We start from the raw sequence: 19,740 nt of genomic DNA, 5'->3' as shown, positions 1-19,740 counted from the left end.
AAAACCAAATATGGGAGATTCCCCTGAAAATGCAAATCTTAAGTTACATGAAGCCATACTAGATGGCAGCAAAAAAACCCCATGACTCACAAAGAAACCGCTACGGCTGTATGTACACTGTATTTACAGTAACAATATTAATACATTATTACTGTACTATATTCATGACTGAAATACTGACAAGGCCTATTATAATAGAAAAAATACAGCACAGTACTGCAGTGCTAGTTCATGACTGGTGAACCGAGCCTTTTTTCAAACAATCATTAATTAGCCTTGTGAGCTAAGAAAATTATTTGGTGTGTTAAGAGCAAAAATCATGTTTACAAACATTCATTTGATTAGAAACATGTTTGCAATTTTGATCCAAGTTATACCATTTTTCTACTAAGTAAATACATTTAGAATGAAAGCAGGATATCCCTCTCCTTGATTAATAAAACCAAAAGCAAGCTACCTTTAACCTCTCTCACCCACTCCTTTTAAATTGTCAACTATAGTATTTCACTTGAATATAGCATTTGATTCATCATAATAATACTAATTACTAACATTTATAATGTATAAATGAACAAAATGACATTCTTATTTATAAGTCACGTGCATGTGTGAACACTTCATAAATGAAAACACAAACAAAAATAGAAATAGTACACATTGCAACATGAACAAATTTAAAGTATATGAACAGTGTATTAAATTTTCATAATAAATTTTTCTAAGAAACCCATAAATCAGACATAGCCCAAATACTGAAGAGGGATTTTGCTACTGCAATTTGGGGTATTTATGACTGACGAGTTTGCTATGAATTAGTTAATTTTCAAACTTTAAAATATATTATGACACACAAGTTTGCTATGAATTAGTTAATTTTCAAACTTTAAAATATAAAAAAGATTTACCTAAATGTCATATTTAAGTGAATTGTTCATAAAAAATGGCAAGGATTTGTTTGCAAGTTAAAGAAATAAAAAGAAATCAAATCCAGAGCATAAAACCGAGAAGCTAATCTATTAGGATGAAACTCTACAAATCACATTAACCTAACAGGCATCTGTCACTACAAATCTAAATGGTACTCAAAGATACCTTAAAGAGGACCTACTCAAGGACGTATAGAAGCACATGTAAAAATATGGCTAAACATACAATAAAAAGAACAGGATGATTACTCCTTTAATGTATTAAGAAATATATGATTAGTTCGACACCCAACATAAACAGGTAGCGGAGAAGTGCACAGAACTCAAATATAAGTCAACCAGCAAAAACAAAGGGCACAACTCACACAAAATACCTGGAAGAGCAATTCAAAACACATGTGAAAACAGAAGTCACATAAAGAAATGAAGAAATGATGACTAATGGAGGTGTCAGGTAGGTAGTCTGAGCTTATGCAGTGCAGTTATTCTTTCAGGGACTAACAACTTCATACAACTGAAAAGCCACTGCATGCAAGTAAGGCTGGTTATGATTATTAGGTTTGGAATGAATAAACCCTTGGAGAACAAGAAAACATTTGAAAGCAGCAATCCCATCTCATATCAACCACAAAGGGTATTTACAATACAGTAACCCATTAACTTGCCAGAGGTCTTTAGCTATCATCATTATTACTGTGGTTTTTACTAGGTTTGCTTTTCAGGAATGATGCACTTACCTGAAAAACCTTAAAACTGAATGATGAAGTGCAGTTCAGTTCAGTTCCAGCAAAGCCTGGAATGTCTTCTATACCAGAATTAGTTTATCAGGCCAGAACCAAAAGCATCTGGTATGTTTAGATGATAGCACTGTACTCTTTCCTGGTAAATACCATCTAGAAAGGCAGTGAAGAACCCCAGCAAATTTCCTAATAATATTTTCTACATAAACAAGACCGTAATATTTCAAACAATAAACGCTAACACTACTTCAAAAAGTTGGCAAATTACCGGTAATTACTTGTGACAACACAATTAGCCAAAATATGTAAAAGAGCAGAGGGCTTATTACCTATACGGTACAGAAAAAGTAAGCTCTTTGCAGTTTGGTACTTCAGGAGCTGTTTGGGCAGATGCAAAGTGCTTGTGCAGAGCAAAAAACTTTCTTCTGAATAAGCAATAAAGTGGCTGGGGTTTGATTCAACCATAAATAAGGGTAAGTATAAGTAATGGGTTTATGATAAAAAAAAATTTATCTTTAGTGACAGTGCTTCGAACTGTGTACATCTTTAGTGACAGTGCTTTGAAATGTAAACAAGATGCTAGATAAATCCCACAGCAGTCACATAATGAAACATTTCACAACCACATATGAATATAGCAATACTGTATTCCTTACCCGGGAGGGTTCATCCATCAATACCTCTACAAGACTTCTATTTTGAATATTCCTATACATAAAACGACTGAAGTATGAAGAATTAAAGAGACTCTAAAACAGAATCATAGGTTCTGATGGGCAGGTAAGTAATTTTGTACTGTTTACTTTGAAAATTGGTTATAATTTCCAACTTTTCCTTCCTACTTTCCACGTTCTTTCCAACCACCAATCCTTGCCAAAGGGCAGTCATGAAACTATTCTAAAAGCTATGTAAAGCAGCATGTCCACCTGTCACTTGCACCTACACTACATATGAACTAGTCATCATGCCTAAATATCACAATCCCTCACTCTACATATGCCCTTTCACAGCCCATTTATTCATCACTTATTCATGGCAAACTCTTATAATTAATGAGCCTAAAATGACAGTTAATAATTCAACAACCTTTTTATACCAAATTCTGAAACCACAGAAATATGTCCAACAGGCTCAATAACCTTTTAAAATCATGTTATGTAATTGAAAAATTTAACTTAACATCCTGAAATCAAACAATATGAAACTTTATTCTGATAAAAGTAGACTTCAACAGCAAAAACCTGACACTCATATACCAAATAACCTTATATGTAACTTTTTCTATGACTACATTTATCTCACTACATACCTGACATAATGCTATTAGACCTGCTCAAAACTAACTGGTATAGAACATCCCAGCAGAAATGCAGATTTTGGAGTCCTTGGAAACTTGAGGAAAATTGGTACCAAAGCACTCTACAATGTTCTTCAGTTGAATCAAATAGAGCAAATTTACTACTTAACAATATCTAAATGAAAAGTACAGTATAACTCCAAAAACAACAGCTCTACAACATACTCCCCAACACCATTTTTCTTTCTAGGCAAGAATACAAGATTACCTCAACTTTATCAGACACGCAACGGAAATTCTTTTTCAACATCCCTCTACAAGGACTACCATAAATACATCTCATCAATTTTTCACAGTGCCTTTTATCCCGCATGGACATCGCTAACTTTTCAGCCACTATCGTTCACATAAAAGGCATCCCGTCATTTACACCTTTCATCCATTATATGTACGCTCCAATCTTGTAAACAAATGCTTACTTACAAGATGAAAAGAAAAAACCCGATACTTGTATTCCAGTTACGATGCATGCAACCTCAATTCTATTGGATTAAATACATTTTCTCTTACCTGGTAATCATTCCACAATGACATTTTTCCTTGTTATATCGCTTGCCCTCTATAATAAAAGTACAATACAGTACTAGCATGCTTGAGAGAAGAACTATGTGCATAGGGCACATCTGAACATTCATTACCAACAAACAGGCATATGACTAAGAAGGGATACTCCAAATATACTGAATGACTGATCCTCTTTTATAAATTAACTTTTAAGTGTATTTTGCTGCACAACTTCTCATCCTCCTCAATCCTCCACATGACACAGGATATGGCAACAAGGCCTTCTAATATGTGTTGCCTATATCAAGTTGGAGGGGACATTTAGGGGAGTAGAGTCACCGATTCACTACCTGTGTGGAGGGGAGTGCCGAGCCTGCGTGGAGAGCCACCCCCACTCCTGCCGCCGACACCACCACCACAGCTAGGCACTGTCAGCTCTCCACACATAATACACCAGCTTACTCACCATCATCATTCATAACATTGGGGTCACCCATTATCTAGTTATGGAGATGGAAGAGAAAAGAAATAACAATCAACATTACTGAGGGGTATTGCAAAATGAGTTATCGGATGGTACAACTGTGAATATGTCTCATATATCAATATAAGCAAACAATTACTGCAGAAAACAAAAGTAAACTACATCTAATGAACAATGATCCCTCCCCTGCCAGAAAAATGTTGGTGAAGCAAATCAGTGACACACTAGTGCCATTTCCTGAAAAACTGTATAATGGAACCTCATGACTCTAGTCACTTTTCTTATCACCAAACCTCCCTTACAAGGGGGGAGGACATCTTACTCTACTAACTCTAAGGAACAGTCATTTTCTATCGATACATTTCTTTCTCAGAAATGACCACAAAAAGACAATCATAAAGTAAGCAAGCCGCAACAAACTGACTTAGTCATCTAGCGGTGTGCTTCCCAGTGTCATGAGGTGTAACTTCCGAATGTGGGATGAAGGATTGATTACCTGCGCCCTGAAGGTCACATAAGCCCTTGGCTAGACATTCAGGGTGCTGGGATGTCAGTTTGGTGCGGTGAAACTGATAGGCTGATATGAAAAGTCATGGCTGCTAATGGATATATTTATTGCCAATTTTTACAAGATTTGTAGAGCTATGATTATTAATGAAAGATGCATGAGAAATGTTTCTGCCTATCCCCTGGTCCAGTAGAAATTTTGGAATCTACCACAATATCTGCTTGACTTATTTTAACACTTGGGGAAAACCTAATTCAAAAATATATATTTATATATAGATATATGATTCAATTTTAGTACCAGGGAAAAATCAGCCTACATGCACACAATACACTTGACTTGCAAGTACCAAGACTAAGCAATTAAATTGGGTGCGTTATCTAGTGAAGGCTAACTAAGATGCCTTAGATCTTTCCCACCCTTATGTTTTAACTTTACTGTACACTGTTACAAGGTCAAACTTAATATGCTCTATTACCCACCCAGGTACAATATTCTTACTAGAAGAGGGCCCTGAAACATCAGTTTTTTTTTTTTCATGTATATCTCATCATCTAAAAGCCAAACTTTTTTCCATTTTTCCTCTCACTTCTGTGAAGACTTGAAACAGTAAGAACCTCCCCAGTGTAGACTTGGTCCAGGCAGAAATCCTGGGATCAGCATTAATAAACTCAACATGAGTTAAAAGATGCCAAAATTCATACCTTACGATATGAACTGCCATGTGGGATGTTCTCTGACTGAAGACAGAAAGATGGTTATGAAACGGTTCAATTGTCAGATCTGCTAAAGCCAGGTCAACTTTCTGTTTTGGAGCTTATAAATATGAATGCTCTGTTTTGGAGCTTATAAATATGAATGGTTAATGGTAATCACAAAGCTGCACAATTGCAAGCAGCTAAATTCTAACCTGCTTTCAATAAAAACGTGAATATTTTTCACAGATTTGTCTCATAACTAGACATACTGTAATAAATAAAAGTTGATTAAAACATTTAGGGAGTCTTGTAATGAAGTTAATTAGGCACAGCAGGTCTGCCAAAAGAACTGATGGCCGAATAATAACGCTGGGAGCGAGGGTGTCAGCATCTTGCAAGAGCCTGATCCTCAACCTGTGTGAAAACTGGTGTGGCCCCAGGCAACATCCACATGGATTAAACTGAGTAATGAACATTTGCACAATGAAAAATGAGGCTGATAAAAAAGAAAAATCAAGAATACTATTCATCAAACAGCTAATAATGATAAATTTTTAAGATATCTAAACAGTAAACAAGTAATTATTACACACAACTGCCCTGTCATATACAGTACAATATAAACTGAAAAGCTCATATATTTCTATTTAAAATAACAAAAAGGTTAAAACAAAAAATGTAGTTGGTGACTGGGGAAATTCAAGATATTTAAATGGTCATAAATGAGAGATTTGTAATGGTAATGCCTGATGAATGAGATGACACTTTGAACACACAGGCCATTGTTGAAGAGAAAATGAAACTGCTGTGACCTAGTAAATGCAAGGTGCTTGTCAGTTGGGAGAAACATCAGATTGTTTCCACTGCAAACAGTCAATAATAACGGGATATTACCCCTAGAGTTACATGCGCAAAGGATCCCATAACAGCTGAAAAGCACCTGAAATTTGGATGACTTTATGGAGCTTGAAATCCCTAAAATGTTTAATTATGATTTTATTTACTGATTTATTTATATACATACGTACATATATGTGACATATGTTTGTATACATTCTGTATACATATACATACACACATACAGAAAAAATGAAAAAAATAACATTCAACACTACAATGGAACGAGGCAATGATGGTGTGCTTATGTTTCAAGCCCCTATACTAAGTCAATTTATTTATATTTTTATGGGTGAGAGATAATGGTGGGAATGAGGTGGATAATGAATTATTATTTTCTATCTTTTAAGGCATGACCCCCATTATGGCATTTTGTCGGGCCCGCTTCCCCTCCTCATCAGATATACGCTGTTCAATGAGAAACTGCGCTGTTGAAATGCCTGAGGGGAGGCCAGTAATGGTCACGACCCGGTTTCTTGTACCGGGTACATAATTACCCTTCTTGGAGATTTGGATTGTTGTCCCAGAGATGTGTTGAATCTCCACCAGTGATTTCCCTCCAGGACCAAGGATAGCACCAACTATGTGCTCACCAACTTCAACATCCACCTTCTTGCTGCCATCTGGGGCACCAGGAGGTAATTCTCCTGGTGATGGGCTCTTTCTTAAAGGGGTGCCAAGACCAAAGGAGTTACTGTTCAGAGGCAGGCTGCCCCCCATCTCGGTCGACTGTCGGCGAAAGGGATCAAAAGGAGGTTCGCTATTAAATCTGTCCACTTGTCGCTGTGGTGAAGTTGGTCCCCCTAAACCTTGTCCAAGATTTAGTCCTGATGCAACGGTTGTGCCTATAGGACCAAATGGACCATTGTTCCCATTGCTCATGGAGGAACCATGATATTCCCCTGGGTTACCAGAGGAATTAATATTACCGAGCATGGCATTACCTCCCATATTACCTTGACCCTGGCCTTGACCTCCCTGTTGAGATGATGGACTTCCAAGACCTAGCCCCAGTCCTATGATGCCATAATTAATTAGTGTATTTATGGCACTACATACTTCAGCATTTGACTGATCAGCAAAACCTGAAGATCTCAAGATAGATCGGACATGCTCCAATAATTGGCCTGTAATAACAGGATTACCAGCACCTCCATTTGGGTATGCAGAACTCAAGTTCAAGGTCAGGTTAACACCACCACCGAGGAGATTACCCAGTCCACTCACTGAAACAAAAAAAAAGAAAAGACATCATGTAACTTGTGACATCTGACAAAAATACAATTACAGGTCTAAATAATAAAACTTCCCTTATCAGTGTATGGTAAAAGAGGTCTTACAACTATGCATGAATATAAACACGGACAACCATAGAAACATTGTCACAACACAGCATTCCAATATGCTAACAACCTCTATTATATAAAAGCAATGCAAATCTATATAACTTTTATGTATAACTCCAAGGTACTTGGTATTCATTGTTAACCTGATGTCCAAATAGTTTTTTATCCAAATAGTTTTTAATTACTATTTCTGCTAGTTATTGTGCAGTGAAGAAAAAAATGAGACACTAATTTTTAATATAAAAAATAATTTTTTATTGCTCGTTGCAGAGCTTGTTTTCTTGTTAGAATACTGATTTTGATGCCATTATGAAGCTGAATATTTGTACTTTACTGAGCAGGATTACAGTATAAGACAAAAGCAAAACAACAAATGAAATGGTAAAATTAACCACCAATTTAGCACAAAAACATTTCTAAAATTCTGTCCTATAGTTTTTGCCAATAAACACATTTCTAAATAATCTGTATTCTTCCTATGCATGGAAATGTATCTTTACTATAGGTACATTCCTCAATGCAACCTGGAATTGGTTGTTGATCAATGTTAGAGAGGTGAGTAGGGGGGATGGCTACATGCCTGCCATCTTTAGGCACTTTGTCCTTTGGCATCAGGGGCAAGTGGAGTGGCTGAGGTGGGCTTAAGATAAAAGGCTCTGCTTGTATAACTAGGAAAAATAGAAATTATAAAAATTTGTGTCTGGTTCCTATGGGGGTACAAACCACTGCCTTTTGCATAAGGGCCTTACTTCCTGGGAGGTCTCTCAACTGACCAGCAAGTTGCTTCTCCGCCTAATAATGTCTTATGTTCCAGTCAAGATAGTGAGCAGGGAAGTGCTGATTCCTGTAACATCCTATTCAGTCCGGCATAGGAATGCATGAATGATAGGACCCTAAGCCCTGGGGAGAAGTTTCTGGAATATTGTTTGTATAGAAAAATCTCAAGAAAACCAAGTGTGACTCCTACGAAGGATTACAAAATTCTGAAGGGAGTTAAAATGTAGCCAATAAAAACTAATTGGTTTAGATTAAACCTTGACCCCATTCCCTGACTGTTGAAGGGGAGAGCTGAGATTCACATCTTGTAATCTAAAGCTTAAAACTGGGTGCTTGACTGTCGCTTATACCATTCAACCCGTAATCTTATTCCCTCTTGAGTACCAAGGGCAAGATGCTTTTCTGTCCAATTGGAGCTTGGTTGACTACAAAACCTGTTAAGCAGCCACCACAATTTCCTAAGGAAAAAATATTTAGGGACCTGTGAGTAACATCCCTATGTAGGAAGAAGTAAAGGTAGTCATACATCTCTTAGACATATTTCTTCATCCCCTGTGCTACCTAAAAGCACATTACTCTGAAATGCAAGGGATGATCTCACATCTCGACTGTGCCCAAACTGTAGACTGTCCACTTTTCCAGACAAGTCACAAGCTTGTGTAATTAAAGCACAAATCCAGAAAGAAAAGGTGTTCCTCAACACCGCCTTGTGCTTGCTTACTATCAGAGTTGTGGACACTAGTCCAAAAAGTCATGTACTTGGGTTAATATCTCACTGCTTTTTACCTGGCATAAAAGCATCTTGTTTGGGTACCACCAACAAAGTCCCAGACAGAGGGAATCCTGGAATTATAAACCGCTCACAACTCTCTCATCAGGAACTGATACATTTTGGGTTTTCGCAACAAACCCAGGAACAAACTAGAACAAGAGATGTCCAACCCTAAGTACCAGATGAGTTAAGACAGGCCATGGAACTTGCTAATGAACTTTTCCAAGGCTAAAGCTGGCAAAATGACAATCTTAAGAGAGAAATCCCATCAACGACCTCTCCCAAGGTTCTTGTGTAACATGAGTTAGGCTGTGGAAGATGAGAGTCACTTACCACTCTGATTCCTTGTAACCAAAGCTGAGATCTGTGCCCTTAAGTTTGAAGACCTGGCTTAAGGCTGAGCAATAGCCTTTCACCATGGAGACTGAGAGGAGCTTGTCTTGATGAAGTAGGACAAGTACGCACACTCTCTGCAGAACAAAAGCTCCAAACAGAGTGACACCCATTCTATGAAACCACTTGTTCAGGGCATACAAGGTGCTAACAAGGTTATTGTGAACCCCAGTGTGGTCAATGCTTGGTCAATGACTCAGATCAGACTGAATGGATTAACGGTGCAAACTTCCAGATTGTCCATGGGGTCTTGGAAGGGATCTTCAGAGCCAGCCAAGAATCTGGCACAACTATCCCTACACCTGGCCATGGCAGCTGAGCTGGCCTGCCATAACATTCCTCCCACTCAGATGTGCATGGCTAACATCTCAACAGTGTGGTTCAGTTAAGTATACCTTAGTTTAACTAGACCACTGAGCTGATAAGCTCTCCTATGGCTGGCCCGAAGGATTAGATTTACTTTACGTGGCTAAGAACCAATTGGTTACCTAGCAATGGGACCTACAGCTCATTGTGGAATCCGAACCACATTATACCGAGAAATGAATTTCTCATGCATCAACCTTGCTAACTGACAGACATGAAGACAGATCATAACATCTTCCCCAGCTTGTTGACTTACAATGTACACCAGCACAGTCATATTGTCACACATCAACATCCAGGAGTGACCTGGCATTTCCAAAACAATGTGCTGATGAGGTTCATCCTCATTCCTGCACCTGAAGCAAACATAACACTCTGGTGAGCATTCCATCCTTCCTCTGATGCATTCATAAGCATAGGCATTTACAGGTGCAGAGTTCAAGGAAGTATCACTCCCACAAGGAGGTTCCAGTCATGCAGCCACCAAGCAGGATCCTCCTTGACCTCCCCACTTAAGGGCACAAGTTGGGAGGGAAGATTGCCTGAGGCCAAACAATGTCACTTCAGTTGCCCATGAGGGATGAGCTTCTCCAGAGATGAAAGGTGACCAAGGATTACCAGCCAATGCCAAGAAGTTTGCTTCTGTCATGACAGGAATTATGCTGAAACTTCCTAGCTTGCTGGCACAAGAGTCAGAAGGAAAGTCTCAGTGCTGCTGTGCCTATGAGCATGTCCCAGGTGTTTTGCCTACTGCTGGGGTTTAAGAACCAACTTCTCCCACATCATGGCAAAATACAAGTGGGTGATCTCTCTGTTCCTCTGAGGATGCCAGAGGTAGCCAATCATCCAGATAATGCAGCAAGTGTATATTCTGCAAATCCAAGTTGATACCAAGGTGTGAACATGAGGGGCTGTTGCCAATCTAAAGCAGAGTTTTAAACTGGTAAATCATCCTATAGCAGACAAATTGGAGGGACTTACTGGAGGAGTGATGGACAGCACTTGAAAGTAAGTGTCCACCAGATCCACCGAAAACAAGAAGTCACCCTCTCTGATGGAATCCAACATAGGCTGGCCTGTTTCCATCTTGATTCAAGTCTGTAGAACAAGCTCACAACGGGAAGAAACTGACTGACCAGTCTCCAGGTTACAGTTGCCTTCAACACCAAGAACAGGTGACTTTAAAAACTGAGTTTGGTTGTCAATGATTTAACAAGTGCTCATCTCCAAAATCCCCCTCACCTATGCTGATAGGGCTAGGGTTTTCTGGGGATTTTGAAGGCTAAGGCAGAAAAACTACTGGAGCACTGTCTAGAAGAAGGTAGACAAGAAGTCCTCAATCTGCTGAACATAGCTCAGACAAAGTTGATTCCCAATCTACAACATCAAGCACAGAAGATAGCTAACTTTCCCCAATACACTCTAGCTGACCTCCTGAGGCAACCTGTAGTCCTGTGAGAGAGATCTCTCTCACAGGAAGTGCTGGGTAACCTCCAACTGCAAAGCTCGAGGGTCTGCACTGACTGGTGGTACCTTTGGGCATGTAACTGACAAGATGACTGGGCCAGGAGGGAATATCTCTGGACACCTCCAATAGAGAAGCTAGCAGATCAGGATAACTCTCTTCTTGGGCTACCAGGGTCATTCTGAAAACCAGTGACCAACACTTGATTTATGACATGGTGACTCAGACTGGTGGAATAACAAAGACAGCCAAACTTTCCCTAGGGTGTTAGAAGATTTTCCAGCTCAGGGGTCAGGAACAAGGAGAACACTGGGAGTTTTCACTAGGGTCATTCTGTGACCCAAAGTGTTCAATACTATTTGAACACTTGGCAAATCTGGTGGAACTGAGTAAAGACATAGACAACCAGACTATCTCAGAGATGCTAGGTGACCACTAGAGCAGCCATGGGGTCTGGAATGGGAGAGGTGCTTCTTACTGAGTGTAGTGAATAGGTCAATGATTGAAGTTCTAGAGATACAGAAAAGCTTTTCTGCCTTGTAAGGATGTATGGACCACTAGAGCACCCCTGGGGTCTGGAATGGGGGAGATGCTTCTTACTGAGTATAGTAAATAGGAAAATGACTGAAGTTCTAAAGATATTGAAAAGCTTTTCTACCATGCAAGGATGTATGGCCCACTCTGTCATTACTACCCATCTCTAGCAGCTGAACTGGTTTGCCAAAACATATCTCCTGCCCAGAATGTACTTGGCTGACAGGTCGACAGTGTGGCAAACAACCCACTTGTGTATCTGCATCACCTTCAGTTGTTGCTCATCAGCACAAGAGAGTGACATATCAAGTTTCCAAGATGCTGATATAAAGATGATCCTCTCTCCATACCACTAAAGTCGAGAGGTCTCCCAGGTGTACACCCCTTCACTACTTTGATACACCCAAGAAAACAAGCATCTCCTGAGGTGGAGAATTCAAAGGAACTCCCACTGAGAGGTTTCCCTTGTCCAGACACAAAACAAGGTTCTCCTCATTTCTCGGCTCAAGGGAATGTTGTGAAAGGGAGGGCTGCTTGAGGCTGACCAAAGCTGCTTCAGATGCCACTGAAGTGTGCACTGGAGGTGGTGCCTGTGAGACACAAGCTTCTCCAAGAATGACATACCAAAAGCCAAACTGGCAGTTCCTGTCATGCCAAGAACTGTGCTGTCACCTTCTTAAACATGTTGATGCTAGAGGCTGAATGAAAAAACTCCTGCTGCTACTGTGTCTACCACCATGACGAAGTACTTTGCCTGTTGGTTGGATGCGAGATCTGACTTCTCCCACTATTGTGATTATCAGATAGTGACATAAGACCTAGAGGTTTGTTCTGGAGCAACCCCACCTCTGAGGATGCTAGAACTAACCAGCTGTCAGGATAACATAAATATCCTTTGTGAACAAGCCAAAGGTGACACCCAGTTGAACACTCGCATGAACACCTGAGGAGCTGTTGCCAGTCTACAGTGAAGATACTTCCTGGAGGACAGATGGACGGATTTGTGAAGACATGCACCATTCAGATCCACTGAGAACATAAAGTACCCTCACTAATGGATTCCAACACAGAATGAGTTGTTTCCATCTTGAAGCATGTATGTAACAGGAACTGATTCAACTGATGAGAGGGTGATGTCCACTCTTCAACCCCCAGTTAACTTCTCCAATAGCAAAAGTCATCAGTATACACCCAGAGACAGGTTATTTTCACAACTTTCAGTATATTCTTTTCCAGTAATACCCCTACCTTTGATGATAGGGTCAGAAATTTGGGAGATCCTGACACATTGGCCAATGGCAGGACAGGCCTCCCCTTCCTAGTGTCCCCTCCCTTCTTTTCCTTGCCTTCCCTTTGAGATGGAGCTGGAAGGAATGACTAAAAGGGCTGGACTATTGGTCCATGTGGTCTGAGTCTTCCTGATATTGGAAACAGAAGGCATGTTTGGCCCCTATGGGTTGGCTACAGTTCCCTTCAACACCCTGTGATGTCTTGAAGGAGACTGCACAATGAATTTGTGTCCTGGCTATGGGAACACCTCTTTTATACCACTGCCTCAACTTTACTCATTTGAAAGATAAAGATGAACCCAGAACTGATCCATTTAATATGGAGATACTCCCAGCCAAATCTTATCAAGAGAGGAGCTACGGCATTCAGTCAGATCTTCTCAGATTAAAGTTTCCCAGCAGGTTTACATGCTAATGAGAAGAGAGTTAACACCTTCCTCAAGAAAGCATCACCTGTAACTTCACCCTCTCATCCCCATCTAAGGCATAAGTAACAGCAGAGTTAGCAAGCATGTTCACCCAAAGTTCTAGTTATAAGGCTGCTCAAAGAAGGCCACGGTGCTTAGATCCATGAATCCTGACTGCAGCCGAGAAAAAAGTACCTTCTAATGGAGTTTCTTTTGGGGGGAGGTCAACTGTCAGCTAGCATATGGACATGTTAAACTGAAGGGGTGTAGTCTCAGCATCTATCAGCATGTAGAACTTCCTTTGGCATGTCACCGGCAGAGAAGCAGTAGCTAGCTTGATCTCCTGGACGACAAAGACCCTCCTGATTTAGAGATCGGACTTGTTCATTTGGTCCAAAAACCCATGAACAAACTGATTCCACAGCAGGGGGAATTAGTCTTACTCCTGGAGTGTGCACAAGAATAAGTCATACTGACGAGATACGGTTTGATGACTGTACCCTGTTAACTTTCCCAATATCATTACACCCATGAATTAGCTCAATGGTCTCTTGACAGTGCCCAACTATGACTGAAGAGGCTCTCTGGCAAAGATGCCTAAGGTCCTGACATATCTCCCAAAATACTGTAAGAGTTAGATCCTCTCCCAGAAGAGAAGCTAACAACCAACTCTGCCCTGATGAGTGTTCTTGGGACTAAGACGACGAATTATAGGTCCTGACAGCATTAACTGTTGAAGCTAACAGGTGAGGTTACTAGTGAACAGAACAAGCATATCTGAACAATCATTAAACCTCACATAGAACTCCCTATGACTGGCTGAACTAGTAAAGGCTAGAGGTCACCACTTACCACTTACGCATTATGCGCTTAAGTAACCATGATGCCAAAATGATATCACAGAACCGTGACCTGTCACACCTAAACAACTGTCTGCATGTGCAAGCACCGTGGGTCATTAGGACAACCAGATTTGGTTGTTCCAGTAGGTGTACCACCCCACCGGCATGGAGAAGTTTGCAAAGATGTAAGGTCTCCAGTCCGTCGTGCAGACCACTGAAGGAAAACTAGGTATCACACAAGGTGTAGGGAGTAACCAGAACAGGGGTCATCCACAGTAGACGGCAGGGCTCTAATATTAGTGTTGTAACCACGTCACCAGATCCACCACACGGGACAAAGGACGTACATAAAGGCCGCCAGTACAAGTATCATGCACTAGATACAATACATCTCAACATTAATCATGACAGTGAAGGTACACTGTGAAAACCTGGGCATCATGCCAAGGCCTAACTAGATTACTCTTTTGTTTTCTCAGTCAGTGCACGACCATCTGTGCATTTGCAGTACGATGACTCCACATTTGAAAAGTGAGGTTTGTATCCCCATAGGAACAACTAATTTTTGTATTTTTTATTACAAAACATACCTTATACTTTGATAATAGGTAGCTGGCCCAGCCTAACTTGAAAACTTAGCTTTGAAGCTTATAACTTTGTTGATGTGTCTGGTATGATGTTATGAAAACTTTTAAAGGATAAAATTGCGTTACAATAAACTTTTAATGCAATCATAATTTTGCAATAATAATCACCTATTTTAATACAACCAAACTTTTTTTTATGCAAAGTTCAAAGGACAAAACTGAGTTACACTACACTTTTAGTCTTCATACCTCTGCAAAATTAATTACTCAGTTTGGTATTACTTAAACCCTAACCAAGCAAGCTTTGGTTACTTTAAAGTCTCAGCAAAGAACCCCTCCCATACAACCTTGATTAGCGAGGTCTTCCTGTACAGAGTAACAATGCAGTACAGCAACGTACAAGAAAAGTCATTGGTCAGAATCAGTGACAGGTTTACAAGACACAGAAGCAGCAATAAACAGTTTAATGTCTGAAAAGGGATACAAGAGATAAGAGAGGAGTTAGGTGAAAGAAAGGTAACTGAAGAGAACAGGAGAACCTTGAAGGCTTTGCAGAAGACAGACAGAGAAGAGAACAGATATTTACAGGAAGGGTGAGGTTTGCTGGTAAGTGGCAAGGGCAAGAAGTAGAAGAATGTAATCAGAATCTCAACATAAAACAGAGAAAAAAATAAAAATAGCACAGAGGAGGAAAAAGGATTAAACACTCAGAATAGTAGAGGGGTTGCATGATGGAAAAGATGTGAAAGGGAAAAAGTACAGTACAGTACAGTATACATTATAAAAGAATGTGGAAAAATTAAAGTTAAAGCATTCAAGGAATGTTTGACGTAATTATAAAATCTTCTCAATAAAGAAAGTGAATATGACCTGGAGGCTGCTGGCATGGCAGAGGAACCAATAGAGGTGAAAAATAGAAAGGCACAAGGATCATAAAAATTGAAAAGCAATTTTCAAGGAGATAAAAAAAAAAAAAAAAAAAAAAAAACCATTAATGAGCTGACCAGAATATGACATGCCCAAGAAAGACATAATACCACAAGGATGGAAAAACACAGAAATTTCAGAGGAATGAGGCTGACTCAACACGCTAGGAAAATATTGCAAAGGTGCTGGAGAAAGGCTGAGAATACAGTTATTAAAAATTGACACTGTCAGTTTGGCTTCATGACAAAAAATGAAAAAGTTTTACTATTATTTTATTTGAATCTTAAGGTATTTAACAGACTACCACAAAAATTATTAGATGGTCCTTACAAAGACAGGGTACCACACCCATTGAGCTATGATGTTCATGTACCTTAAGAAACGGTCTGGAAATGACCAGTGACACGTTAAAAGAACTTGAGATATGTGTCCATCAAGGGTCATCTCTGAACCCTTAGCCATTTATCACAGTAATGGAGAGAGCTGCTAAACGGTGCAATAAGAAAGGCCTTATGGGTTACTATACGCAGATGACCTATTAACATCAAATTCACAGGAAGAGGTTGTCAAAATGTTTGTAAGAATGGGGAAGAGGGGATTTAATAACAGTAGTCGGGAAAATGTTTGGAAGGCCTAAATAAACATTAACAAAATTCCATGACCAGGAATACTTTAAGGTCTGCCAATTAAAAAAAATTTTCAGTGTTAAAGATATGTAAATGCTCTTGGTATAAAAAAATTCTCAAAAATTTTAGTAAGTCACACATGTTGTTTCCAATATTTTTAGTACTTTATTTTGCAAAATTACATTATAATATAATATAATAACAGATAAGATTTTAAACCAGAAAAACCAAATATATGAGATGTATTGGGATGGGAAGATAAGTAATTTTTAGTGTTATACATGATCTTTCTAGTATTTTTTGTAATTTATTTTGCATAATTACAATTATTCCTAATGTCACTGAGCTGAATGTGAGTATTGCCATATTAGTCATTTATGGCCCATTCATCAAGTGATTTGAATGTTTTCCCATTACATTCTTCCAAAGATCATGGCGCGAAATAAGGATAATCATATGATGCGCACTGGTAGTCCTCTTATGCGATTATTGCACATCAAAAGATGCATACCACTATGAAAGGGTTAATATGAACATGAGCAAAACAAACATTACAGTGACAGGGAAGAAAGCAGAGGCAAATAGCAGTCAAGAAAACATCCTTGTGTATGTTGTCGGAAAAGTGAATTCAGCACAGTATACCTAATGTGTCACATGACATGACTGCGACTGCACAATATATAAGAAGAAAGATTTTCATTGTTCAATGAGGGAAAAAAGGAATAGAAGAAGTGATCAACCATGCTGAAGTTGGATATTTATAAAACCCAGTTTATCCAGAACACCATGTTGAGGTAGAAGGATAATTCTTGGTAAAGACAGACCATTTCTGTTACCCTGGGGACACTGGACTGTGAAGAAGGAACAGACAGGGAAGTGCAATAACAAAAAGAAGAGCAACAGCATAAATGACGGAGCAGGAGATTTTTAGACCTAAGGTAAAGAACTAAGACCTATGATGCGTCCACTGGGCTTGTACCACAATATGGTATGCTGCACAAACATGTGCCCAAACAGAAAATTGAGGCTTCAAATAGATGCAACAAGAAAATAAGATTCATTGGCAGAGTGCAATAGGAAGATTATATAATAAATGAGGAAGTGGTGGAAAGCTATGGCATCCAACTGATAGAAAACAGAATACCCACAGAATGATACAGTTAGGACATAAAAGCAGAGGGAACGAGGAACAATTAAGTAAAAAAAAAAGCAAAGGGAATGGAGGTACCAGAACAATGACCTGTATGGGGGCCCATGATATCATAGAAACAGGGCATATATGAAGACAAAGACCAGAAAGGAATTTAAGCAGGGAATGTACAAGAAAAAGATATTGGAGAGAACTCCCTTCATGATCAACCCCATGAAGGAAAAAGGTAAAAATGTTGATAAGTGTTATTTTTATTACTGTTAATGATTTTAACCAGACCACTGAGTCAGGCCATTTTATAGATGACAAAAAAAAGTGTATGTAAACAAGATATGATGAGGTGATATATTGCAAGGAATGGAACTTTCTTTGATGAGGGAAAAATGTCCAAGAAAATATTCCTTTATTTACTATCAAACTTAAATAGAAATTAAAGGGTCTGAGTTCTCTGATATTGTTAATATTAGTTAAAGAAGTTTAGAAAGAGAAAATTTTGTTCTACCCAAAAAGGTAAATTATGAGGGTTCTTATAGTAACTATAAAGCAATGTCTTGACTACTTTTACCATGCATTATAGGTGAATAGAAGGGACACACTTGTTGTGGTAATCTTTTAACTGAAAACTTTTACTAATTCCATTCTGACCCCTTAAAATGATCAATGTTCAGACAAAAATGGGGTTAAGTCTCAACAGACAACTTTTCAACATTCACAAAAAACAAATTTGAAATTATCTTGGAAAAGAGCAATTTTCTTTTATCATTTCCAAGTTCTGACCACACCACATTATCTGGCCTTTGTTTTTTCAACAATACAGCCTAAACTGGTACATCCTTATTCAAAAAATGGCTCTTTATTAAACCAATAAATGGTTGCATCTGCTCTCATTTTGTTTTATTAGCATTTTGCTTATTTCTTCATTGGCCCTCCACTGATTATGCATTCTTCCCTTCTTTTATTGACCATCAGTTAACCAATGGATTTATTTACCATTCTATATGCACTGGTTGCTCCCATTAACCTGTTTAGCATCACTTACAGGAAACGCTGCTGCTCATGGATTGTCACATTTTCTCGCTCGCAGAGTGGTCATTTGGTCTTTACTAATTTTTTTATGCTTTTTTGTGTGTTCTTTTTACACTTATATTCTTTTTTGTGTAAACATATTAGGATATATCAAATAATGTAGAATAAGAAAATAAAAAATTTATTTTGCATTTTTATATCCTAAAGAATACGAGCACGAAACATAAAGAGGGAAAAATTTTTCTTTCTTATGCCATTTCCTGAAACAGCTAGTAGAGCAATGAATGGTTAGTTTCATTTACATTTGTATCATACCATTTTATTGCACTTGATACTGTGGGGAAACTATATATATTTATCTAGAAACTGGTTGGCAAATCCGTTCTTTTCTGTTACAATGTGCTCCATGACTTCTTCATTAATGAACTCCATGAGGTTTCCCTAGGTGAACGAAAAGTAAAGGGACTCCTCTACTTATCTGTTACTGCCCCCTCATTTGGTAATGAGATGCTTGCATCTAAATTATGGTTTTCTTCAGAATCACAAATATCTTCTTCAGCTGCTACTCTGTGTCTTGTAGTCATCATCAGTCTTTACACTGAGTAGTGATAATATCTCCAGTAAAATATTTGTCTTTTGCTTTGGAACACTTACTATGGGGAATAAATGGGATCACAACAAAAAGAAATCCATAGTTTAATCATGAATGCCTAAAGAGTACTGGAAATTGAGAGGTAGAAGTCCTCTGTCAGAGTGTCTTTCCATTAAAAAAATTTGCCATTTACCCCTAAATTATCTCATAGTGTTACCAACTGATGTTCCTACAATTTGTATGAGAGTAAAGTGTATTTCTGAACTTGATCAGTCAGCACCAGCCTTGAAAGAGGGAGAACATGTTCTCTGTGAAAGGCGGTGTGATATGAGGGGTGGGTGACCGAAATATGTCATTGGTGAAAATGAAAAATTTGCTCTTTTTTTTATATAAGCATGACCTAAGGTTATGAAAAAGATAACTACAATGCCTATTTACGTTCTAAGTGATTATTTTCATAAGAACTTCTCCAAATCATATAAGAGAAGAACTGGTTAAAAAAATCAAACAAGTGGCTAAGGCAAGTT

The 19,740-nt window shown here is 38.7% G+C and overlaps 1 protein-coding gene across 4 annotated transcripts in view; it reads right to left on the bottom strand.

The window, feature by feature from the left end:
* Nucleotides 1-4,608: 4,608 nt before the first annotated feature.
* The window catches only part of pasilla (RNA-binding protein Nova-1-like protein passilla), a 31,089-nt gene continuing 15,957 nt past the window's right edge, over nt 4,609-19,740 (bottom strand). For all 4 annotated transcript variants that reach the window (XM_067098998.1, XM_067098999.1, XM_067099001.1 and 1 more), the window contains exon 6: nt 4,609-7,340. In XM_067098998.1, coding sequence (XP_066955099.1) covers nt 6,460-7,340 — 881 coding nt within the window. In that variant the 3' untranslated portion in view covers nt 4,609-6,459. The remainder of the gene's footprint in view (nt 7,341-19,740) is intronic.

The sequence above is a fragment of the Macrobrachium rosenbergii genome, chromosome 55, assembly GCF_040412425.1.
Source record: "Macrobrachium rosenbergii isolate ZJJX-2024 chromosome 55, ASM4041242v1, whole genome shotgun sequence".
Lineage (NCBI taxonomy): Eukaryota > Metazoa > Arthropoda > Malacostraca > Decapoda > Palaemonidae > Macrobrachium > Macrobrachium rosenbergii.
Note: the sequence above shows the minus strand (reverse complement) of the source record. Positions and strands in the feature narration are given on the sequence as shown.